The 26,457-nt window shown below is 39.4% G+C and overlaps 1 protein-coding gene across 1 annotated transcript in view; it reads left to right on the top strand.

Annotated features, from left to right (window-relative positions):
* Nucleotides 1–26,457, top strand: part of insrb (insulin receptor b) — an 80,789-nt gene that overhangs the window by 24,279 nt on the left and 30,053 nt on the right. Inside the window, exon 2 of the mRNA XM_030083355.1 lies at nt 3,340–3,888. Within this exon, the coding sequence (XP_029939215.1) occupies nt 3,340–3,888 (549 nt within the window). The remainder of the gene's footprint in view (nt 1–3,339; nt 3,889–26,457) is intronic.

The raw sequence follows: 26,457 nt of genomic DNA, 5'->3' as shown, positions 1-26,457 counted from the left end.
GTAACTGCAAACAGGCGGTTAGAAGAAAGCTTTGTGGTTGAATCGTCAGTGTCATCAGGTTTCATTGGCAGTGCTCCGTTATTCGAAGTCACTTCATTGACGTGATGTTAGTTAGAGTTTGTACCTGGATTGTTGACATGTTTGTCTCGCTAACCATTAACAGTATGGGAAGTTAATCGGTAGCTTACATCCGGTAAATCATGAAAGCCAATAATGACTGGGAGGAAACAAACTGCTGCATCACCACTGGACTTTTAGCTGTTTTTTTTTTTGTTTGTTTTTTTGTTTTTTTAAATTAGTTGTGCATTGTGATCACATGGGAATAGAGTTTGATAAAGTAAACAGTGATCACACCAATAAACTACAGGAAAGTTATACAGATTTAGTGTGATTAGCATCTGTTTTTCCTGAAATCAGCAGTCAACATTGAGAGCATTAGATTGTTTTTGTGATATTAAGGCTTTTTGTTTTTTTGTTTTTTTAGCACTGGCAAATACTCCAGACTTCTCTTCATTAACAAACAGAAATTGTTATGAGTATTATTAAAATATGTATTATCATTGTCATGTTTGCAATGTATTTTAATGCATTGTATTCTTTCACTCAAGAATATTTGGAACTGAAATATTGAGTGTAATGTATTTTTCTTACAGGTAAAGGATGTTTGTTATGTTCCATACAAATTAGATACATCAATAGAAAGACATATTTCACATTCAGAAGTTTTAAAAGCTTGAAGTTGTCAGGATTTAGATTAGACATGAAAAATAAACCATTGCTGTTATTTTTCATGGGTCGTGCTTTTGTATGTTCCCGAGATCTTGCAATTTTTCCCAATGGAATATTTGATCAAATCAAAGATTGTAGAGCGATTGAGTCTACAGCATTTTTTTTCAAGGCAGTCTGGACTTCAAGTAAAAAGGTTAGATTAACCTGTCTGTGATACGTGCAATGATTCTTCATGCTGAAAACATATGTAAGATGTGACTGCTACCAGAATGTAACGATGTCCCAATTACTTTATTTTGCCTCAGAGTCATTTGGTTTTGAGTATCTGCCGATACCGAGTCCCGATCCGATACTTTGTTTGTGGGTGTAGGCGGGTGAAGGTACTAGATGCACTCGGGTACTATATTAGGGATTAGGGTTTTTTTTAAGATGTTTATTGAAACGGCTGATTAGATTTCATGGGATTGCATTTCTTTGAAGAACAGTTTTGCTAATTTTTTACCAAGAAAGGTGAATTGAATGAACAAATGAAAATAAAGAAAACAAGGAGTAGCTTTTAACCAAGCACATCTGACTTGGGGTGCAAAGTAGTTTGTCTGAGTGGAGTTGCCATAGCATGACGTTGCCAGCAGGCACAGCCACCCTGAACCGATTTGATGAGCTATTGTCATCCCGTTTAACAAATGCTTTGTATCTCGGAATGAATTTAAAACATGAACATGGTCATATTTGTTGTTTTGTATGGTTAAATCCAATCATTTCCACATGATTCCGATCATTTGAAAATCATGCGATTGGCCCCGGTTTCCGATCACTTGATCTGCTCGGGACCTCCTTACCAGAATGTGTTATGGGTGTGTTTATGCGAATGGGTGTGGCATCACTGCAGGCTTTTAGAATTGTATTGAAACCCTGCATCCCATCACTACATCATGCTTCACCCACATCAGACTGCAGTCTGTTCACTTTACTCAAAACTCTTTTAAAGAGAAAAGTTGCTCAATTTTGTTGCTGTAGGCCAAAGAGTAGTCCATACATCTAATCTGAAGTTGACTTGGTCTCACATAAGACTGGACAGATGAACTTGAATATTTTATAAATGCTTTTTATGTGTTGAATTAATGGGATGCGTGATTGTTGGTCAAGGTAGTGACTGTGTTTGAAGACTACTGCATTTGTGTAGTAAGTACTTCATGAACAGCTTCTCACTTTCGTATGGTAATAATATTTTTCCTGCATTAAATTGGGAGGCTTTCTGGCCTCTTATTCAGTAATTTAACAGTTTCATTATTTAGACCAAGTAAGAGTAGTATGCATTTTCTCTGTACATTTCCCACAGTAACTATCTGCTAATGAATTCTCCACTCCTCTGATGTGCGTGCTTTGTGTGTAACATGCCGGTCCGTGTGTGTGTGTGTGTGTGTGTGTGTGTGTGTGTGTGTGTGTGTGTGTGTGTGTGTGTGTGTGTGTGTGTGTGTGTGTGTGTGTGTGTGTGTGTGTGTGTGTGTGTGTGGCAGCTAAAGAGTATGAATGAGCATGGATAAGCTTTTTGCTTCCAGGCTTCATTTCTATTAACCCCTTCATGTCTGCTTCATTCAGATCAGACGGTACCATACAATAATTTCCTCTCTTGAGAAATATCCCTGCAGCCAATGAGAAGAGAGAAACTCTGTGTGTGAGAACGAGGGAAGCGGGAGGCAGCCAACGCTCGCAGCCTCTCAGATTGTAGATGGGGGAATTGAGAGAGTGAGGCTGCTTCATGAATGGCCCTGCTCTACTTAGTGCAAATCACTGGTGGTTTCATGGCTTAACTGGTAAAAGAAGGATCTGTTTGTGTTCATATCCGTTTGATTCAATACGGCTGCAAACTGAGGACGAACCTTTTGGCTGTTTGGACCGTCTCTGCAAGCCACAGTGTAGTTATTACAAGTAATAACGTGCCTCCATTCACACAGTAATGCTCTTTTAAAATTACTTCTTTTTCAATTGACAATAAGATAAAGGAACTAAACATGATAAACTGAAATGGTCCAGTGAGAAAACTAAAGAAATTAGCAGACTTAATATGTATCATTTTAGTTTTTTCTTCCAAAAAGCACTGTAGTCATCTAGCTTCCACTTTTAACCTTTGGAATAGTTGATGGCATGAAAACAGAAATGCGGTAGCATCCTGTTGTGGGAGCATCGGTCAATGGAAAATTGAATTAGTGGGTTTTTTAACCGATAATGATAACAATCATAAAAAAACGACACTGGTGTATTTGAGATTCTTTCATATGAAAAAAATATGCCAGTCAAGATTGCCAAGCACTTAAAACCTCTGGAAACTGTTCCAACCATCAACTTTTTACTTTTCCATTGGAGCTAAATGTAATGTTTCTTTAAATGTCAAGCTACATTCAGTACCTCTTTTTTTTTTAACAATTTACACACTGCAGTGCTTACCAACACTATTAACGAACTAAGTCTATCTGTTGAATTTTTCTGTTGAATGTGAGGACTTCATTCAAAAACCACTTGAGTGAAGCGGGAATCGGCCAGTAAATAAATGATAAATAGTGAGTGATAACTGACACTATCTTTTCTCTCCGTCTCTCTTTGTCTCTCCAGTTTGCCAGAGTAAAGACATCCGGAATAATGTGACCAACCTCCAGCTTTTGGAGAAGTGCACCATCATCGAGGGCCATCTAAAGATCCTGCTCATGTTCAAGACCAAGACTGAAGACTTCCGGGGCCTTAGTTATCCGAAACTGAGAGTAGTGACTGACTACGTGCTGCTGTTCAGGGTCTATGGGTTAGACAGCCTCAGTGAGCTGTTCCCCAATCTGACTGTCATCAGGGGCAACAACCTCTTCTTCAACTACGCCCTTGTGCTCTACGAGATGCTGCAGCTGAAAGAGGTGGGCCTCCATAGCTTAATGAACATCACCCGTGGCGCAGTGCGGATAGAGAAGAATCCCGACTTGTGTTACATTGCCACCTTGGACTGGTCTAAGATCCTGGACTCTGTGGAGGACAATTTCATTGTGGCCAATAAGAACGACAGGGAGTGCGGGGATGTGTGTCCTGGCACGGCCCAAGGCCAGACCATCTGCCCTCAGAGCACCATCAATGGACACTTCAGGGGACGATGCTGGTCGCAGAATCACTGCCAGAGAAGTAAGTGTTTGTTTAGGAATCTTCTTCAAAACTTAAATGAAAGTAGGTTTTTTTTTTTGTTTTTTTGTTTTTTTTGTTTTAATGTAGTCCTTTCATAGAAAGTCAGTTACATCTCAGATGAACAAAAAACCAATGGCTCTCTATACTATATTTGCTTGAAAAAAAAAAAAAAGTATTCATATTGACAGGTTCTTGTCTGCAGGCGTGATGGTATAGTACCTTTCCAGAAACCATCAGGCTGCTCATTGTAAAGCCGTCCTTTGAGACACATAATGAGAATATGCATAGAAGGCTTTTCCTGCCAGAAATCAATTGAGGCGACTGATGTTTTCATTCCAAATGGTTTATGTAATGATTTCCATGATGCGGAGGGCTGTTTCTAATATAAGCAGCCAAGGGTCGTGGACGTGCCACGCCCTCCGATTAGCATTCATTGACTGGAGCATTGTGGGCAAGTGATCTGTAATTATGGGCTTGAGATCTGCTTGATGTGCGAAATGACTCAACTACATTGTTGAGTCAGGGAATGGTGCACTCGTAGGTAGCCATTATGGGACAAAATTGTAATGAAACAAAGATTGGTGTACCAATGTACTCTTCCAACGGCAGTAAACAGCACAGTATGCACACTTGTCAGAAGTTGTGCTGATATAAAAGAGGAATGAAACAAAGATATGCACCTTCTCAGCCCTGTCACTCTTTCCTCTGCTACCACAGAGAATGTCTTCTGTGTGAGACACAGAGAAATGCTTATTATTTTTCAAGGCAATTATAGCTTGTGTTGTTTTTTTTCTCCTCTGTCTTTGGCAGAGACGCTAGTGTTCAAAACCTAACAACCTTGGCCATAGTTGTTCTTCAACACGGCTATATAGGCTGTGTATAATATTGCAAAGATCTCACAGTTGGGAAAGTAAGTAAATGGCTCTTTTTGTTTCTTGGTCTCCCTCTTACACACAGGATTTTAGTTGAAGTGCACTGCATTCACATTTGTATCAATTATCCAGGAAATGTGGGCACTTTTGTAGGTTTTTGTGGTTGTGTTGATTGACCCTAACCCAGACTCTGTTAGTCGGCTGTAAAAAGTTTCAAATCACACAATTAATTGCACAAAATTCAGATACAAGTGTCATGTATAATTAGGCCCACATTAATCAAAATTTTTTTTGATAAAGTTTAAAAAACAAGTACTATTCAAAAACCTTTTGAAGGGATTGTTATTTGAACATTTTACAATGTCATTGTTCCTAAATGTCAAGCAACTTGCTAACATAACTAAAAAGTTTTTACAAATTGTTGAAATGGTCAAATCAAATCAAATATTATTTATAGAGCAATTTCATGCCTGACATGTAGCACAGAGTTACAAGTTAAAATACAATTAGTGTAAAATTAAAAAGATCATTAATTGTTTGTGTATAGTATATCAAAGATTAACTTTTTGTGAGTTTCCTTTCTATATTTGCTTTATTGGAGCTGGTGGAACAGCTATGGTGCCCTGCTCTGTGTAAACAGCAAGTTTAGTCAAAGAAGAGCCGTTTCTAGAACATGATGCAATGCCTTCTGGCCATATGCAGTCAGGCTTTACGTTACTAACTACTGATTTTCTAGAATATGGCAAGTAATAAAGAAATAGCAGGAGTGAAAGTTGAGCAATAACATCAATATTTATGTGTGTAAGTGAAAGAGACTTCCAGGCAAAACCCATTTGAGACTGCGCTCCACATTCATGCATATGCTGCATGGCAGGGAAGTGGCTTGCGGAAACTGGAAGATCTTTTAATTAAAGATTCTGTGAATGAAAACACACAGTTTACAAAATGTGATGTACACGTGCGCACAGACCTGTGCGCAGAGTGGAGGAACATTAGACGGAGCATTAAAGTTTATGTGTGAGTGGAAACTGTGGGGTTGTTTTTGTTGTGTTTTTATGGGGTTCCAGTTGCCTTAGGTAAGAGCCAGGGGAGAGCCTGCATTCCTCTGATCTTACACTGCTCCTTACAAGCAGGAAGGAAAAGAGAGTGTGTGCGTGTGCGTGCCTGCGCTCACATGAGTGCATACTGAGACATGTCATTTTTTACTGTGAGAAAACTTATAAGTAACTTACTGCCAGTCCTGGCAGTGTGAATGAGAACTGCCGTGTACTGCCCCGTGCTGCTATCTCAGTCTTGTATGTGTGTTTCTGTGGTGTGCATATGTAATTTGTGTGGATGTGTACACTGCATATTTACAACTTTGTGCAAGTTGCCATTCAGATGTGCAGTCTGTGTGTACAGTAGTTGGTTTTTGTCAAACGCAGGCTACAATTTTCTCAGCTTTTACAAGCTGCTATGAGTCACTGTGGCTTTGTTGCCCTATTGAATGTTGGTGGTTGTTTACTTTCCTTCTTCCAGTCCAATTGCGCACTCTGATCAAGTGTAACTGTCTGCGTTATGAGAAGGTAGTGTTGCCTGTCTTGTACACTGAACTTTGAAAGCTAAAAATTGTTCAATGCACTGGAGCTCATTTTTCTTTACCAATTGAAATTTGTTTGAAAAGTAGTTAAGAAATCCAAATACTTTAAATGCTCTGGATGACCCTGTATATCTATATACAGAATATTCTCAGAAATTCTAAATCAAAATTACAGCTTGTCAGTGAAATCGTAGTATGAAAGAGTTGGCTGCTGGTGTCCAAACACTACTGACTGAAGCTCAAAACATATTGTGAAGGAGAAGTGGACGCTTTTAGATCTGCTTCACTCTGAGATTGACTGTCAATATATAGGCATGTTTTCTCCTCTGTCCACCAGCATGTTTTCACAATGATACTTCCAAGATGACTAAAATGACAAATTTTATTTCAAAATAGAAGAAGATTTTTCTGTGAAGAACAAAATCAACAAACCACTAAAAAAGACTATTTATCAGGTTGCTTTTGAGATAAACGATGTTGTGTTTTGCTTTTGAACCAACAGCTGAAGCTCTTGTTCACTATGAGTTGGCTGTTAGCAGCAGATATGTTCATCCTTGGATAGTTGTTTGAATTTTAAATTTGTGAAAAGAAGGGAAAAAAGAGAAGGAAAGTAGGTTTTAATTAGATAAAATATTAGCTGAAGAGATAGAAAAAAGGCTTGATTGATAGAAACAAAGTGACAAAGGCTTTGGATGAGAGCTGCAAAGTGAAGCAATTAAAAACAAAATAAAAAGAAAACAAATGGTAAAATTGACAGATGACAGAAAGAGGGAAAAGGCACAAACAGTCGATCTGTTTAGATAAGGCCCTATCTGCTACTGAGACCTGGCACACTGTGTTCAGCCTCAAACACAAGCCAGCAGTGTGGTTGCACAACTCATGCACACAGAAACATAACACACATATCCAGGAGGAAAGAAAGCTTTTCAGGTCAAAGTTCACCTAGTCGATGCCCATGTACTTTGTTGTTTTCAATTGTTCCGATCTAAAGACGCCTCAGATCCCCATGACAAAAGCCACGGAAGAAGAAAACAGCCCCATTATTGTACCTACTGGAGTTGCCACAATATGAAAGATTAAGCCGCTATTGGTGGTCAGTCAAAATGTGGTAATGTGCCTCACCTGTTCGTGATTCTCCCCCCGACGAGAGATAGCCTCAGTTGTCACAATGCGCAGGTTTGGTGAAAAGACTCCTGGAGAAGCAGTACTGACTCTGAGAAGACAACAGTTTTGCCTGCCTCCATTAAAGATTAAACTATTACAATTATTCATAGAAGTAAGTGAGGGAAGGGTGAGAGGACATGATCAGAAGTTATCCTATCTATGCTTGTAATAATTTTTGTAAGCCTGAACCATTTTTGTCTTTTAAATTTCACTCACAGCTTGCATGCGGACTCTTCTGTCTGAGCTGAAAAAGTCTCTATCTATCTTTGTTGTAGTATTTGTGTTTACGTTTATGGTTGAAGTTGTGTCCGGGCAACAGTACCCGAGCATACCTTTACACCACAGCTGAGGAAGCCAACACACTGTTTAGACCCAAAGAGGGGAATTTTGTACCTAAACTTCGAAAGGAAGTTTCAGTGACTGGCCAAGTAATAGTCCCTCATCCAACCCCTCTTAAAACTACAAACTGATATTTTTACACATTGGTTTTGTGTGCATTATACAAAGAATAGTTAATATAGTAATAATTTTTTTGCCTCTGGCTTAACATTTACAAGCAGATAAGAATGAGCAGATTCTCTAATTGTTCATTTACTATCTGTAGGTTTTACTTTGATTCGCTAAGGGAATCGTAAGTCTTTCACGTGCATTTCACATATCATCCACAATACGGTCATGCTTTCTCAGCTGGATTTCACAGTCTCCTCTGGTAATGGAAATGTTCAACAGTGACATTTCCATTAGTGTTTTATTTCATATGCTATCAAATGAAAGTGGACCATCAGTTTGGATAAGACTGGGGCCAGATGAGGAGGCCAGGAGGGGAAGAAAAAGGGTTGGGTAAAGCAAAATAAACAGAGCAAAACAAACATGGCGGGGCATTTCAAGTGTGGCTCCCAGGTACACACACAAACACACACTCAAAAGCCACACACGTACACATTTTTGCCTCAGTGGCGAGTGGCCAAGTTAAGAGTCTAAATAGAGAAAGAAAATGACAGTATTAAGGATGGAGACGCTCAACGAAGTGTTCTGTTGGCCTTCACCCACAACCAAACAAAAACACTTTGCTAGCCCAACCTCTTAATTGGGGTGTAAAAGTGTCTGCAGTCAGGCTCCTCACCAGACTTGCTTGATCTTTTCTTCCGCGTCTTTGGCGCAGAGGTGTTAGTTACTGTAGAGGCTTTTAGTTTGTGTTAGATCAGGCATCCTTTTAATTGTGAGGACTCCCAATCATGAATAATAAGACTCCTCATCCATATTTGAAACTATAATGGTTGATGCAATATTGCATCATCATCATCATCATCATCATCATCATCATCATCATCAGACAATTAATTTATACTATGAAAAGTGTTAGTTTACTACAATCGCTAACTTTATGTCCTGAGGGCAACCATACGTCCACCCAAGATCAGATAATTCAAAGTCAGTTTTTAAAATTATCATTGCAGAAAACACACATTGGCCACTACATTAATCCACTTTTACAGTGTAATGTCAGCAATGTAATACAGCAGTAATAAAATTAATTTTACTTCTACAAACCTTACAATGTTTCAGTTGCAAAGGTGATAAAATCTCTTTTTTTAAATTGTGCTGGTGTTGTAAAGAAGTGCTTCATAATTGAAAGGTGCTCCTATTAGCTATGATTTTGCCTCTTTGTGCAAGAAAATTTGGCGGCCACAGTTTGGAAATACTTATCTATTTATGTACTCTCTTTTTCATTAAGTCTTTCTTTCTGGAAATATAATAACAGCTTTGTTACACTCCCTTGGTATGAATTAAAAGATGTGGAGGCAGGGGTGATTCCCAACTTGTTCTGGACTTGTTTGAGGTTTTTAAGGTGTTTCATCTCTCGTCTGACAAGGCTGAAAGTTTGCTTTTAGGATTAAAACACCATGGACGGTGAGGATTCTTACGAGAATAACCAATTATCATTTAGCTTTGCATTTAATATCACAGCTATTTACAAACCCTGTATTTATCATGCAGTTTATCTCTGGCGATCTCAAGGAAAACAAAGTATTTTTATATTCCTGAAATCAGGGTTTTTAACCCAAACTGCAGCACATTCGTGATGTTTATTGATCTCTCACTTTAAGATCAGTATGCAGGTAACTTTGCATTCAATAAATGTTGTGTTATATTTAATGTGCTACCAATATGTGAGACAACAACCTCTGGACATGTACTCACTCCGCTTAACTCACGAGCCTCCATCTGGTGGAGACGGTTTGTTGTTTGTCGTGTGTGCCCACCAAATGCCTGTAACTTCTCCAGATCACACACTCATGCAAATTGGTCTGGTTTTTTTCTTCAATTGACAGTTGGCGAAAGTACTTTGACGAGTTGAGAAGAAAATAAGTACATACAGTAAACACCCAAAGGCTGCATTTGCTCGATTGTCTCACTGACTGTGTCTAAAAATGGTTAAAAAATGGAGCCAAATCATCACGTTCTGCTGCCTTTTGGCAGTTTGAACTTTGACCCAAATGCTTTTCCGGCGAATGCGGATTTGAACTTGAAACCATACCCTTTGCTGTGTTTCCTTTCCCGCTGGAATTAACTCGGCTGCCTGGAAGTGGGAGCTTGTTATACAGCTAATTAAATAACTTATAAGCAGTGAGAGGAAAACATAATGTAATGCACATGTTTACACTTACAGGGTAATACAATGTGTATTTGTGTAACATGTGCCATTTTGGGCTCAGTTGGCAGTGCGGCTAACTTGAAATAATGATGCTTGAGGGAGTCTGGCACACATTCGTTTACACCAACACTGCAAAATTCCAGAAAAAAATGGGGAGACTGCTGTTTATGATCACAGCTGTTAATTACAATTAGTACCTCTGATAACATCAGTAGAATAAAAAACAAATTTGACATAAATCTGATGGGAAAAGTGTGACTCTTGTTAATTCAAACAGGAATACTGTCCAGTGATGCCGTTTGAATTGATCTCAGTTTCGGTTTCAACTCCTGAACATTAGGAAAGTGAATTGCATCTGATGTGATCCTGATAGCGAGACGCTCCCTCAAATTTGTTCTCATCTTTCTTTCGTTTATTGGCATAGATACAATTACGCTCTCCTTTTATGCTGTCTGTCGGCGATAGTTCAAGCCTTTCATTGGTGGCTTCCTTTACATCAACACATACAGACGCAGTCTCTTACATGTCTTTGAATTACCATGAATATCTTATAAGGCTGAAGGAGAGAGAGAGAGAAACTGAAAGAGGGAATAGATGATGGAAGGATGGAAACAGACAGATGGATGGGGAGAGGTAGTAATCATGCTCTTGTGTTTTCCTTCCCGGCAGCTTGCATCCTTGTTAGGAAATCCAAATTAACTTTGATAAGCTGACATTTGTGTGTGTGTGTGTGTGTGTGTGTGTGTGTGTGTGTGTGTGTGTGTGTGTGTGTGTGTGTGTGTGTGTGTGTGTGTGTGTGTGTGTGTGTGTGTGTGTGTGTGTGTGTGTGTGTGTGTGTGTGTGTGTGTGTGTGTGTGTGTGTGTTCGCTCTTGCGCGTGCTCACATGCGAGAGAGACAGTAGCAGGCAGGCAGTGCTAGCCGAGCGCCCCGGGGGGATTTGGAAAGCTATCTCTCTCCTCTCTCCTCCAGCTCATCAATGGACTGGCACTCCCACATCCTGCTTTACACACACACACACGCACACACACACACACACACACACACACACGCATTCTCACACAAAAACACTTTCTGACACACTGCACATGCATAGGCACAGACGTGTTACATTGATACACACACAACAAGCACACACAGAGTTGTACACACAAGACTGACTCTACTGCCCACTTTTTCTTTTTTTCTTTAGCCATGAGACGGGCTTGGAGTAGAAATGGAAGTAGCCAATAGTGAGTAGAGGATGGGGGCTTCTGAGGATACCAGCAGACTGAAACAACATGTACAGCTACTGTTGCTGCACTGTAGAGAACAAGATGTTCCTTATGTCAAGCTTCCTCTGCATTTTTCCAAATATATAGAAAGGATCTTATTTGTTAAGTCATAGATATTGGATATCAGTGTATGTTTTTATCTGTTTCGCTGTGGATTTGTTTGTCATGCAAAGGAAGGCATTCTGCCAGGTGACGGATTTCAAAGCCCGAACTGTTTAAAATTACTTCCTCATTACTTCCTGCCTTTGTTCAAATAACTTCCCACTACAGAGCTGAATGAATGAACCCAAGTGGAAAACCTGGCAATGACAAAGAAAAGGAAAATATTAAAGGAAACTAAAAAAATTGTTTGACATGTTTGTGGCTTTCTAGGTCCTCACCATTTTAACAAAAATACCAAGATCTTACATTTGCTGCAAATGTTTATTTCATTAGTCATTTTGCAAGTTGCGAGTCTCCAGCTCATGCAAGCCACCGGGGTGCTGCACAGTGTGCTTCATAGTGATAAAAAGAGGCAATCAGGAGATTGCATAGTGTTTGCAAAATAACAAGAACCTCTGGTCAAGGGTTCGGGTTTTTGGGGAGATCAGATGAAGGCTTGCTTCTTTTTTTCTGACAACAGCAACAACACACACACACACACACACACACACACACACACACACACACACACACACACACACACACACACACACACACACACACACACACACACACACACACACACACACACACACACACACACACACACACACTCTCTCTCTCTCTCTCTCTCTCTCTCTCTCTTCTCAAGCCTTCACATTGATAATAATCATGCTTAAGTGTCTTTACATAATCTAAACCTTTAAGCTAAATACCTCTACTCGACCCTTCTTTCTAATTCTAACTTAAACACAGGTCTTAGCCCGGGCACAAATCTTTGGAAGTGTGTCCGAAAGTGAAGCTCTTGTAGATTAGTCCTCACTAAAAGAGTCACAGCGGCTCAACAATGAAAACAGAGTGTGATGAACGGTTTACTGGCTGATTTTCTTTTCGTCGGTAAACAAAGACACTCCTCACATTGTAACACAGACACAGTAGTTCTCACAAGTGGTGGACGTTGCATTCAAGCTAGTGTGGAAGTTTAATCTGAACTCTGAAGCCTTCCACTGATCACAATAGTTAAATCATTCATCTGCCTTTTATATATTTTATGGCAAATTTTTTTTAATTTTATTTGGAATATATTTACATTCAACATGAGAAATCTGCTTTATTTAGACATCTGAGTGAATCGTTGTTTTTTTTTTTTTTTTTTTTTTCTTTTTTTTTAGCTATTCACTGAAGTCCTACACTAAAACGATATTTACTCTCCTCAGAGTTGCATTGCAACTTAAAAAAGCAGTTTAAAGGAGCACCAAAAAATGTCTGTGGCATCTCAGCTTTTTACTTATCAGCTGGGCAAAGAACGATCGCAAAGCAGGTCATGCTGTATGTTATTCACATACAACTTCCACGTTTGATTGGGAATACGTTACAAAAGCTCATCTTGCATAAGAAACCAAGATGTGACCTTTACTTGCTTAAAACAAAAACAAAAAAGTCTTAAAAAAGAAAAAACAGTGATAACCTGGAGAATTCAAGTATCACAAAAGTTAGACATTTTACCCTAAAAACAAGTGTTACGGAATCAGAGGAAGACTTTAACTTTAATGAAATGAGCCTTGTAGAATTCTTCAATAATTGTGCTTGAAGAGCAGTGGAAAGAAGAACTACCAGAATAAAAAACCTACAGTGCCATCTGTCACAGTGTCGGGTTGTTAAACAACCTCTGTCTCTGTTTTGTCTTTGTTTTTAATTAATATAGAAAACAGTTTCTGGAGACCAGTTTTTATTACATACAAGCAATGTTGATGTAGTTGCTCCAAAAAGTAATTAATTACCAGTTACTCTTTACCTCTGTAATTGTAATAAGATTACTTTTACTAGTTACTGCATTTGCAAAGTAATTAAAGTACTTACTACTTTATTTTACCATTTTTTAATTCACTGTGTGGATACTTGGACAAACTTCATCACCATATCATCACTTATCCTGTCCACATAGTGTTTATTGGAAAATGTAAAACCATAGGAAAGATCAATATCCCTGTCTGTGGAAGGAAATAAGCACACACGCCTCATAACACAGGCGTTTGGAAACATGAAGGAAAAAATCTCTTCTCCTAAAAATTGAACCAACTTCTCTTTAGATTTATTTCCAAAATAAAAATATTAAATTGTCAACAAGAAATATAAAAATAACAGTCTGGTGAATTTTTCCTGTGAAACTAAAGCAGAAATGCACTTAAAACCCTAAGAAGGAGACAGGAAATGCTGCTATTAAACAGACAGAAAATTCACACTGTATAGCTGCCAGAGGCTGTAACCTACCAAGTCACACTCTCTTGAACCTGTTAATGAATTATAAAACTACATATATTATCTATAGATTATATTTTAGGGGAAAAGGACAATAACCAGTATCGGATTGATGAGTGGATGGAGTGACGCATCGGGGTGCAGCTGATCAGTGGGGAGCAGTGAGGACCTCATTGTTCTTTGTAGAAGCTGCACATCGGGTTTGTGTACGGAAAAGCAGAAACTGTATTGTGTAAAGTGCATCACGTAATGACAGTATCGCGACTTGTGAACAAAATGCAGAGTGAGATGAAATGTTAATCGCTGTCACCTTACAGACTTCACCATGGAAAAAAATCAGAACTTCACACAAGGCAAACATGGCTCAAGTAACGCAGAAAAGCACATTACTGTAGTCCAGTAAAGTAATTTCTTCACACCAAAAAAGTAAAACCATTACTGTAATGCATTACCCCCAACTCTGCAAACAGATAATAAAAAAAAAAAAAAAAAAAAAAAATCCTGTTTTTTTTTCTAACCCGTAAGTTATCTTGCATTTATTCACAGCATAATCATCCTTGGAGTAGCATCACTCTACTCCAAGGCTATAATAAAACACATTTTCTAAAATTTAGACTACACATGAATTACGAAATAATACCTACCAACAAGAATATGAACTTTATCTGAAATAGTGAAGATCCAGAAGGAGCTCAGTCTTCTGAATCAAAGCAGAAACAATCTACCTTTACATCTTAAACATTGTAAAACAAACAGCGATGGTCCTGCTTCACTGAAGCACATGCATGGAGGATCTCAGCACCACGTGTTCGGGGCTTAGCATAGTCTGTAACCACAGCTACTAGCATGTGCTGTATTTGTAGTATGTAATGGTTTTGCTCCGTCAAGCACTTGGAATTTAATGAGTGGCTTTGAGGTGGTGCTGTGACTCAGCTGAAAGGAGTCCTAAGATGTTTGGATATTTGCAAATTCTCAAGAATTTCCTTGTTACCTTGCTTGCAGAGCAGTATTTCCCGCAGGTCGATAAAGTGTTTGTTTCAGTGGGTGGACGATGGAGCTTATGCCCTCCTGATGCATTTACATCGTTTTATGAACTCTTTCAGTACTCAACACCTTTTTTAGAAACCTTTACATTCGTTTATATGGCCAGTGATTGTCTGGAACAATGAATTTCCAAAACATGTTTAAAAAAAAAAAGCCTCTAAAATCAGCACTGGAAATCAACTTTTTCCTAAATTGAACCTGTTTATCCTGGAATGACCTCTCAATCCTTTCCGTGTAGGTCTGTCCAGACCCAGGTTATCCACTCCAGTGAACAACATGTCCTCAGCTTTCAAGAAATGCCTTTTTTCCTTGAACTATTTAACAGGTTTGTCTAAGGGCTAAAAAAAAACAATGTCCTCTGGGCAGTTTAGTTTTACCGAGAGTGTGTGAAGTGTTTGAGAGAGGAGCATATTTCTCAGTAAGCGACGCTTTGATGGTGACCACCGTTGTGTGTGCAGCTTGTAATGGAGCAGCTTCAGTTCAGAGAACTTTTGTCTATTTAAGGCAACATCTTTGTGACACCTAAGATCAGGGTTGACGGTGGCCGGGGTGGGCAAATGCAGTGGCATACTATTGGAAGAATGTGACCCGAGGTCGAACCACCCATGTCAGGGGTGAGCAAGTGGAGGTTTGAAATGCCATTTGGTGGCTGTATCCACGGGGAAGTACGTGGCCACAGTAGAGCTTACATCGACAGGAAGCGTCTGTGTGAAGCACGGACAGGTGTAGCTTCATAGTGTTTGTAACTGCCAGCATTGAAACACAATTGAAACCTGTGCTTTTCCCGTAATGTCCTGAAGTTCTGTCATACCGTTAGATGTTTTTCTTCTTCTGTCTGGAGCTCCTGCGCAAAACTAAAACATACAACCTGTGTTCATATGAATGTTGCATAGTTCATTACTAACAGTAATATTTAAAATCAAAGCAAAGCAAAGATAGCATTTTAATTGAGTATAATTTGATATTGAGACAAGAATTTTTGTTTAACCTGGCACTGTGAACTGAGGGTCACGTATGTGTACGTTAGCATAAAAATTATGTATTCATTACAAGATACATCTTTCACAATCTACGTACTGGGATTTCTTCATAGCTCACTCCTCTTGGAGATGGAGATTCTGATGCCTGTCACATCCACCGTTTGGTTTGTGTACACATCTTTGGTTCATGCTGTGTTCAGTCTTCAGTGAAACCTTTTATTCTCCCCTCTCTACTCATCTGTTCTGATAATGCCACAAGGATCCTGAATGATAAAAGCAATGCCATAAAAATGTTAAACCAATAATGTCACTAAGCTTCTTCTGCCATCTTTACTGTCGTCCAGATAGCTTGAGTGGTATTTTATATATGCATGACAAGTATTAAAATGCTCTGGTAATTCTTCATTCCTTGCTTAAATGCATCAGACAGGGTTTTAAAGCTGCAGTAAAAGTTCCCATTGCTTTTCAGTGGTCATCTCTCACACCATGCTGACTTTATTGAAGTAGTCACAGGAAAAATGTGTTGCACTTGAGAGAGAATGCAGTCATGCTTCCAGTATGCTGATCAACACTTTGATGGCCCTGTTGCACTCGTGAGGAATGAAAACATCTTAAATTTTAACCAACATGGTTTAGATGTTTGTAGAATAGCTTGGAAAATCACATCAAACAATGTGAAAAGAGAATAATGAAAAGGGGAAGAAACACTTTTTTTACTCTTTTTTTTGTTACTCTTTTCACTGCTTCTGATGCTCCACCTCATGTGAAAGATCCTCCTCTGCACTCCCCCTTTTCCCTTTCTTCTTCTCTCCATTTCTTTCTATGTACTCTCTCTCTCTCTCTCTCTCTCTCTCTCTCTCTCCCTCCCTCCTCCCCTCCTCTTCATCCCACTTGCACGCTGTGGTATGCAGACATGCAGGAATTTCTGGGCCTCAAAATGATAGACCAAACTTGTCAGCCCTGGCTCCTGTTACTAAAGATGGCTGCCTTGGCAGTGTGTATGCCTGTGATTGGTGCACGTCTTGAGTGACTCCTTGTGTGATTGGTCAGAACATGTTGGTTCACAGTCCATGTGTAGTTGGCAGAAATCTAAAATTTTGTTTGTTTGTTAAGGAAGTATGGTCTAGTTTCCATCAGTAGTCAGTGACTCAGAGAAGTTTCCTCTCCCTTTTCTCTCATACAGTTCTAAGCTGCATGGATCATTATTCTTGTGTCTGTCACTCACTATGACTCTGCTCAGTGTAACCAACGCATTACCTTACAAGAAGGGCACAATAGCCCAGACTCAAATTATATCAAACAAATGTTTTCATTATTGATCAAGTGCTATTTATTTTCCAGAGTATTTGATCCTGAAGCTTTTACCCCTTTCCCACTCGCCAAAAACCCCATTTAAACCTGCTAATAATTGGCTTTTCATGGCAGTGGGAAAAGGTTTAATCGGCATTTCGACCCGGGTCGACCAACCCTTCAAGCAACCTGGGATTTAAACGGCTCGCCTCCTATCGGCTTCATTGGGGAAAGGCAGACCCGGGTTGACGAGGTATTTTGCGTGATGACGTGGGCGTAGCGTGGGAGAGGAGTCAGTTAACAATTGTTAGCGGGTCTGCCCGTGGTTTTAAACATGGGTCAACCCGCTAGTTTCAGTGGGAAAGTAATATTTATTATACTACTTGTGCCACATTGGCCACGTTTACATGATAGATTTAATTCCAAATAAAACTTGATTTCACTTTAAAATGACCTTGTAAACACCTATTTCTGAATGGAAATGATTATTCAGAATCAAACTTCATTCTGGATAAAGTGGGTGGTTTGTTTTGACTTTAAAGCAGAGCTAAATAATTACACAATTGTCTAAACCTTTACTCCACTTTAAGTTAATCCTGGTCGTTCTGTGCATGCTCGTTCCGTTGTGTTGTGACGATGCACGTTTTCCAGGATGGCCCTTTGGAGCAAGTGTTGGACACTAACGAAGACGATTTATTTAATGGGAGCGTCAGGAGAATTTTTTTTTACTTCCGGTAGACGTATATACGTCACTTCCGCCTCCTGTCCAATCAGAACCCTTCCCAACTTCCCAACTCCAGCTTTTAAGCGAAATTAAATAAAGATGATTATATCTGTTTTCCATGTAAACCTCAATTTGGAATTACTCTTTCCATGTCAATGCTAAGGACAGTGCTTCTATTTTGAATTATTCAGAATAATCAATTCCAAATTAAAAAACATCATGTGACCACAGCCAGTGTTGGGCCAATAGTTTTTCCTTAATATAGACAATGAACTAGTGATCTAGTCTCTTCCGACTTGTGCTCGAGTCTATATCAAAGCACAGATTGATGTCCAGCCCAGCTAATATTTAGCATGCCTTGGCTGTTTTCTCTCTCTCCAGCCGCTTCTGCTCTGGGCCTTGTGGTGTCATTGTTGCAGCTAAAAAAGGTTGTGCTCTGGTGCTCAGCTCGCAGCCTGTCATTCAGACGTACTGCATTCTGCTGTCTGTTCTACATGCACGACGTGGATGAATCCTCCAGCCATGTTTGGCTGGTATTTCCAATGGCATGTGTGCATGCGTTTGTGTCTGTATGAGCAAACTGTGTGTATCCATATGTCACCTCACTACTACCGTGTTATCTGTAGAGTGAACTATGATTTTTTTCCCCCTCACCCTTTCAGTAAGTTTGCCATCATGTGCTGTTAATTTTCCACTTTTACTTTGCTTGAGTGTTCATTGCCAGCATCTGACCTACAAAGCACACAATTTAGGTTAATGAGATCAACTGTAACCACAGTATTTCTGGTGTGTGGACGGCAAGCATGTGATCCAGTGTAATTCATATCAATAGCGAGGGAGGAGCAGCTGACTTTGGCAGACACACGACAACAACATCCGTCCATCCGTCAGCCCACAGCCAGCTAACCATGTCCACACAATAACCTTTTTGGGCCTGCTGTTTCTGTTAATGTGGCTGGTGCTCGAATAAAAAAAAACAAACAAAAAAAACAAAACAAAACAAAGAAATGACACACTGCAACTTCATACTTATATGGTCCTGTGTTATAAATGGAAGATGAGTGCAAAACTCATCACTGTTTTGAAAAACTGGTTTCTTTATGAAACATCTGATAAGAAATGACTTTGCTTGTTGCCCACATAACATTTTCAGGCCCCTGGAGGAATGCTGGTGTAGATCCCCCTTATCTCCTACCATCTCCCTTCCTGCCTGAAGTGATGCAGGCAGCAGCTGAAGGGAGAGGAGAGCCCCTCAGACCAATTCCACTGAACTAGTTGCGAACAAATGATTGTGGATCGGTGGCAGTTTGGGTGAATCTATGTACAGTATATGGGAGTGTGCACATGCACATGATATGTTGGTAACTAACCGAGCATAGATGGATCCTACTCCGTGAGTCTTTCCCACAGTTCCTCCAAATTGGTTATGGGAGCAATCTTGCATTTGTAATATCCTTCAGTATTTTTCACTTGCTGATGAAAAGTAGAAAAGATATGCATGGCAGCTCAGATAAGACCTCAAGGGTTTTTTACCTCGAAATTGAACTTGTCTGTAGTGGGCAATTGTATACAAGCCAGGGTTTGTAAAATAATGCTTTTGTCATAAAAATGACGTTATAAATGCACTTATCTAAAAGTTTTTAGAAAACTTTTGTTTTGGAATTTTGTGAAGAGAACAAGAATTCTGCTGCATAATTAGTTATCCAGGATATTAACATTATCCTGGAAAATACTTTCGACGCAAAATATTTTTTGGAAATATGAAATGTTATAGAATATAGTGAAATTAACTCAAAGTGCCCCAAAGTAGAAAGCATTGTATTTGTTTGAGACAGTGATCAGATCAAGAGTTTCATGATCATGCTAAAAGTTAAGCAATTACGGAAGTTTTTTAACCCATAACAAGGCAGAGAAAATATTATGTAGTTAAAATCACTGAATCATTTGGTTAGTGTAATGGAATGACTTCTTGCAGTGCGGAAGTTTGTGCATCCAGTTGGTTTTCTTCAAGATGACATAACCTGCCCTGAAGACGTGGTATGATGGATGGATGGGGGGATGAATGAACAGAATGAATGACAAACTTCTCCCCTGATTCTCTTTCGACGGGACGTGTTGGTAAGCGGGACAGGCTGATGCTCCATAGCTGCATACAGTGGGCAGTATGTGTAGATTGAGACAGATGCTCTTGTTTCTTTGTCTCATGTGTACCACTGACAGAGATAAATGAGTCAATAGTGCTATTCTGGAAAGCAGGAGAATTGCTGTGGTGATGCATGGCAGTCTTTGGCTGTGCCAGCTGACCACACCTCTGCAAGATGCAAGATTTTAAAGCTGCGCAGTTTCGAATTTTGGTGTCAATGCATTTCATATCAGCGGAGAATAGATGTCATTTGCTCAAATGTGACATTGTGGTTTTCTCTTTGCTTGGAGTTTTATAATACTTACAAAAGTAAAGTATCATAATGTGAGCATATAGGGACTGATTGTTTAGGTTTCTTTAGGAATCGGTTTGCTGTGCGATTGCTCACTTGTGTGAAACATCCAAAAATTTCTGCCATTCCTTTGATTATAAATGATTGATTTGATTAAAGTAGACCCAAGACCACAACCTGTATTATAGTAATTGTAGTTTCAGGTAGTATTTTGTTAACCGTGGTATTTTCTCTGTGCTTCTGTCACCAGGCCCATCCGTGAATACTTCCTTCTTTCAGGAGCTGCTCATAGCTGCTGATAGCATCAGTCACCACTATCTTTTTACCGTCTCCTGTTAACCGTTCAGCCCATGACCGCCCCGACTCTTCCTTCTACAGTGATCGAATTTATCTCTCATTCTACTTTTCACAATCTCATTACGCTCATTACACACGCATTGTGAGCGCAAGCACAGGCACACACACACACACACACACACACACACACACACACACGCTCGTGCACACTCCCAGCTAGCCTCTGCCCATCTAATGTAATGTAACAGAACAACATATCTGTAGTACAGTGGGCTTGGGGTTTTGAAGCAAATATTTAGAAGCTAACCATATAAATGTGGGTTTTGCTGCACAATGAAAAATCACAAGTTTGTTCTTCTATGCTTTAATACTGAACGGTGTAGACGTTCTCACTTCATTAGGCTTTCCATTAGACTCATCTCCAAGTGTGTGTGAGATGTTAAAGAACCCACCTGTTACTTTGTGACCATACAAGTGTGTAAATGCCACAAACTGCTCTCCACTCATCATGCCTGGATGCTATTGCTCAGTTACACAAATGCACAAATCTGCACACCAGCAGAATTTCTTAGAATAACTGTACAGTAGCCAGCAAAGCTGCAGGCAGTCTGTTTTTTTTTTTTTTTTCTGAGATGCTTTCGTTATGTTTGTTTTGGCAGCAAGGAGAGACAAAATTCTTCTCCTGTCCTTCAGTGTTTTCTGGATATGTCCTTTAAAACAGCCCTGGGTGTTTTCATCGGTGTGTTTGATTGGATCAATGACTTTATTGTGTTTGATGATACAATTATTTTTAATGATAGGATTTAATAATGAGTTATCCTTGATAGCACTGGAACTGTGATGGATTTTGAACTTATAAAGAACTTGAGGATCTTTGTTTTCACAGTTCAGTTGAGTCTTGTAGTGTTGTTACAAGCTTCAATTACAGGAATAATTCAAGATATCAGAATCATATGCTGACAGCCTGGGTAGAATTATCTCTTTGCAAATTATCTTTACATCAAAGAGCATGATTTGATCAAAGTGAGATGGTTACAGGCACATGCATGCATGTGTCAACCAAGTCTGCTAGTTCTTGGCATCACAAGTTGATTTACAGATCAATTTAAACTGTACTGTGTATTGGCAGAAATCTGATAATGTCATACTTATTACAGTGTATGGACTAGAAATTCCAGATGTCACATTGTATTGTGACAATCTAAACAAGATGATATATAATGGCAGGGTTTTTGTGAAGTTTGTGAGAACTGAGTCGTGAATCTGGCCTTTTGTTTCCCAGTCTCCATCAAACATCAAACACCACTGGTGGTTATGCAACAAAGAAAACCAGCTGCCTGTTAAATTAAAAATAAAAGTGCTTCTGTGTACTGCTGCTTGGTGGTGCTTGTTCTAGGCTTTACTGAGCTTTTTTTTTTCTTCTTCCAGAAAAGAAGGCAGTGAAATAGGAAGAAAAACTAGCTACACTTCATATTGAACACACCATGCTAATACGAGACTCTCCATTGAGTAGAAATATAGAGTATTACTCTCTGCTTGTCTTCATGTTGTCCTTATTTTCAATGTCATCGACCTTTAGTGTCTCTCAACAAAAAATATGGTGTTCACTAGGAGTGACGCTGTCACAAGACACACTGACCCTTCATTTTAAAAACTGTTGGTATTTAGTGGGACAAACATGTCAATAACTGCTAAAGCTAAAGTTTCAGTTCATAGCATCTTTGTGTTTGGAGGTAAACTTCAGCACTTTGGGATTTCCTAAAGCCTTCTTAAGAAAACAAGCAACAATAAATGTCTGTTTTAATCACAGATCCTAACAGGTTGTTGTTGCCACAGGTAGGATATTTTAAATGGGGGATGGGGAGAATCAAAATGCAAATATCACAGTGTTGGGTTTGATGAGCATTTTATTTATTTTTTAGTTGGAATTTTTTTTAATACCTGATGTATGACCAGCAACAGTAACGGCAGCAGACCATGAGGTACAGGTAGTGTCTGCCAGTTTGGCTTTTTCCCTGTTTACCTCTGGCTGCTGTGTTTCACTGAAAGGCTTTTTCTTTGTGTGCCTACCACCCACTCGCTCCGGCTGCCTGTTAGAGGGGCCTCTGCTAACAACACCTGCGCCCCTAAGGATAAGTAGGGCCTCTTCAGTCCCCTGACACTATTTTCCCATGCGTAATGTATGTGCTATATTCCTTCTTTTGTCCTAAACCCTGCTGAACATGTATTATGCACACACACACACACACACACACACACACACGCATGCATGCATCGTGACATGATACGAGTGAGTACTAGTTTGTGGTTGGACCATTCTTCTGCGGCAGTCACCCGCTGTGTAAATCCCTGGGCCTGAGTTTGTTTTTCAGTCAGACCCCTGAAGGGACATCATGCACATGAACCTGGCATCTAGATGGATCTGGATGAAGACTTAGCCCCTCTGAACTCTGCTTTGAATACCTACATTACACTCACTCTGCAGCCATAGCAGTAATTGAATGTTTTTTTGTTTTTTTGTTTTTTTGGAATGAAATGGCGACATCATCCTGCAGCAGTTTTGGAACCTACATTGTGTTATTTGTAAATAATAAAGCTTCATCTCAGGCTCAAGCCTTTGTTATGTGGTCTGTGGTCAGGTAGTTGCATGTAATTATTTCCCAGCTCAAGGTTTTTTATTTTTTATTTTTTTGCAATTGTATTGGTGATGTACCTTGATTTTCATAAATATGCCACATCCAGCATTTGTTGGTTTGTATGCATGCATGCATGAGTGCGTATTGTTGCTCGGGCACCGAAGCCAGTGATCACAACAAACCAACAGAGTGTAGATTTATTTTTCTACTACATTTCCCTGTGAATTGTTTTTCAGCCAGTTGCACCTGAATATTGACTCTATCACTTTGCTTAAGTTCAGCTACACTGGTTGTAAACAGCGCCAGCTCCTTCTGTTTATTACATGGAAATGTATTGTTTAACATAAAAAGACACTACCTGTCATCTCTAAGAGTCTGCAGTGGTGGAGAATCTCCTAATTCTCTCTTATTTGGGGTGGAAAAACTATGCAGGTATGCATACAGAAACACGTCACAATAAAGGACAGAAAAATTAAATGAAAGATTCCGTCTGTCAAAAACGTCACATCCTGTAGTTATTTTTCATTTTATACAGTGTTTCTGTGTTTGTTGTTCTGTCATCTTTTCGTATACATATATAGCATATGCTATAGTAATAAGAGCAAAGATTTACCTTTTTTTTTATTATATAAATGGAAAGAAAAATGTAAGTGTATGTGAAGAATTTTTGTGTAACATCATTTTTGAGTTTTCTTCTAATAAACAAAATAGGAATAATCTTTGATTTAAAATAAAAAAGGTTTGGGTAATACTTTAAATAATGTTATCTCAGGGACGAAGGGAAATGTGACGTATACCTGAGTGATATGTTTTACCCACAGTGGCTCTCTACAGGTAAATAATATGTCCACTGTTTATTCTTGTTTTCGAGGAGACGCCTCACAAATTTCTCTACAAGGAGAGAAAAACAAGCCTGGGGGAAGGGTGTTTGTTAGAGAGATCTGATCTGAGGGAGGGAGGAACAGGAAGAAGGGATCACGGTGCTCTTTACTTTGGACCGTTAAATCCACGTGGTTTGGTCGGGATGCTATGCTAATTGTTTCCCTCGTAGTGGCCATGTGCCTCCGCCATCTGCTCTCGTTCTGTCCTTTATGTATTGTCCCTCACATCGAGGCTTTTCTCCGAATTTTCCTTTCATTGCATTTTCCTTCTACCCTCCTCTTCAGTTTCAGCCCATAGCTTGGGCCCCACTCCCTCTCCCCCTCCCTACGTCCACTTCTCTTGTGCATCTGGATCAATGCGTTTTGATATGTTGCAGCAGCTTCGCCCCTATTCCTCCCTCTCATCACCAGTGGACACACGACATCCCTGTACACGACCGACGTGGTGCCTGTTTGTGTCCAGATCACTTCAGGTGCTGCTATGCGGGAAGTGAATGCATTTCTTCTTGGTGTAGTTTAACTTGCTGATGTCTACATTCATTCGTACTGTATATAAGACTCATGAGGAACACACACATAATCTCCCCTCATTCTCTGCTCAACAGTTAATAGTGTGTGCTTATGGCAAATCTCTTTAGTCTGGCAGTTATTGGAACTAAGATTTTAATTAGGGCAGGTTTTACAGCAATGCATGCAGCGTTAGCAATTACAACGGGGGCAAGTTTGAAGGATGGATTGGAAAGCAGACACAGAGCCATCATCCTAACCAGCCTGGTGTATCAGTCCTGTCTTGTGAAAACCAATGTAAACTGTACAGTGTAATATAGTATGCTTGCCATTTCTGTTCAGTCCAGACCAGGAAAGGATCTCTCTATACTTTCATGCTGGATTAATTAAATTTTTGAGGGACTAACTGGCTGGTTTATGAGCAATAATCAAATTAGTTGCACTTTGTCAAGGATTTGCCGTACTTTATTGCTGTCATATTGCCATAAATATCTCACTTTATTGAAGTGAGGAACTGTAGTGATAGATTGGGACAGCAGGAAAAACAAAATGTGGAAACATCATGTCAGTCTGATGTATCCATGTAAAGAGTTTGCAGAATCATTGTAGCTTTCAGTCTTGTGCGCCTCATGTTGTCATTTTCAAGTTGTTACAAGAATGTGTGAAAGAGAAGTTAAAACCAGAACGATCTCACTGGAAATATAAATTATTTTTTTTTCATTTTATTTCTAGTAAACAGATGTGCATATGAAAGTGAAACCATGTAATTCAATCTCTGAGTATATTTTACAACTTTAGTTTGGGTTTAATTTCTGGGAAATGTTAACTTTCATTGTGTTTTGGCTGTGTGTAGACTAGTACATTATTGCTAGTTTCTGAAAATGAATGTCAGGTGCATCTGGTTCTCCCGTCCCTTCAGTAGTCATGATGCTGTATCGCTCCATAGAATCACTGCATTCAGAATATACATGCACAAAATCATCGACTTAGATTTCAGTTGCATGTTCATAATTGTTTACGTCTGAAGGAGAGGCTTCAGCCAATAAACAAACGGATTACTTTACAGCTGCTTGTTTGCTGCATGTGCAAACAATCACCTTGTTCTTGCAACACACAACTAATTTGTGCTATAGGCTGTCAACAGTTGGTCTATGTGTGGATGGAAAACATTTTTTTTAATTCTGTAATTTTACAATAAGATATATATTCTCTGACAATTATTTTGTTCAGTTTATATGATTTTGTTTGCTTTCTGTGATGATTCTCAGACTATGTCAGTGTCCTCTCCAGGACTTGGTGTCTGTACTGTGATTTATTTGATTGAAGAGTAGCAGAAATGCTGATGTTAAATTCATTGATTTTGCTCAATTCACACAGCTGCTCCAAATAATTAAATGGGTCAACAAAAATAATCACCAGAGTTTAACAGATCACGTCCCATTTAAACTATAAATCTGAAGAATTCGTGCAGAATTGCTATGAAGTCTCTGTATTACTTTAGCAACTGTTGGTTTTTGTCCTCAATTTCCTTTTTGATGTCAAACAAACTCTCTGTCCAAACAAACAGGACTTCCCATCAGATAGTTGGACTCCTAAAATAAGGAACTTAAAGAAATCCCCTCTTCCCTCCCAGTTTCTTAAGAATTTCAACAAAATGTAAGTGTAGGCCTTTTCGTGTGTGACTAACACTCTCCATAATCAGCCTCTGCACACCGACCCAGAAGACTCCTGGCCAGGGAGCTTGGCTATTTTCCTTGGCTGCCTGCATTGCTGATGGAAAGATGGCTCTCATTGAGGTCAAACTGAGGCTCTGTCAACTTGAAGTGAGGTTG

Source organism: Salarias fasciatus, chromosome 23, assembly GCF_902148845.1.
Source record: "Salarias fasciatus chromosome 23, fSalaFa1.1, whole genome shotgun sequence".
In the NCBI taxonomy this organism is placed as follows: domain Eukaryota; kingdom Metazoa; phylum Chordata; class Actinopteri; order Blenniiformes; family Blenniidae; genus Salarias; species Salarias fasciatus.
This window is presented reverse-complemented; position numbering and strand designations above follow the sequence as displayed.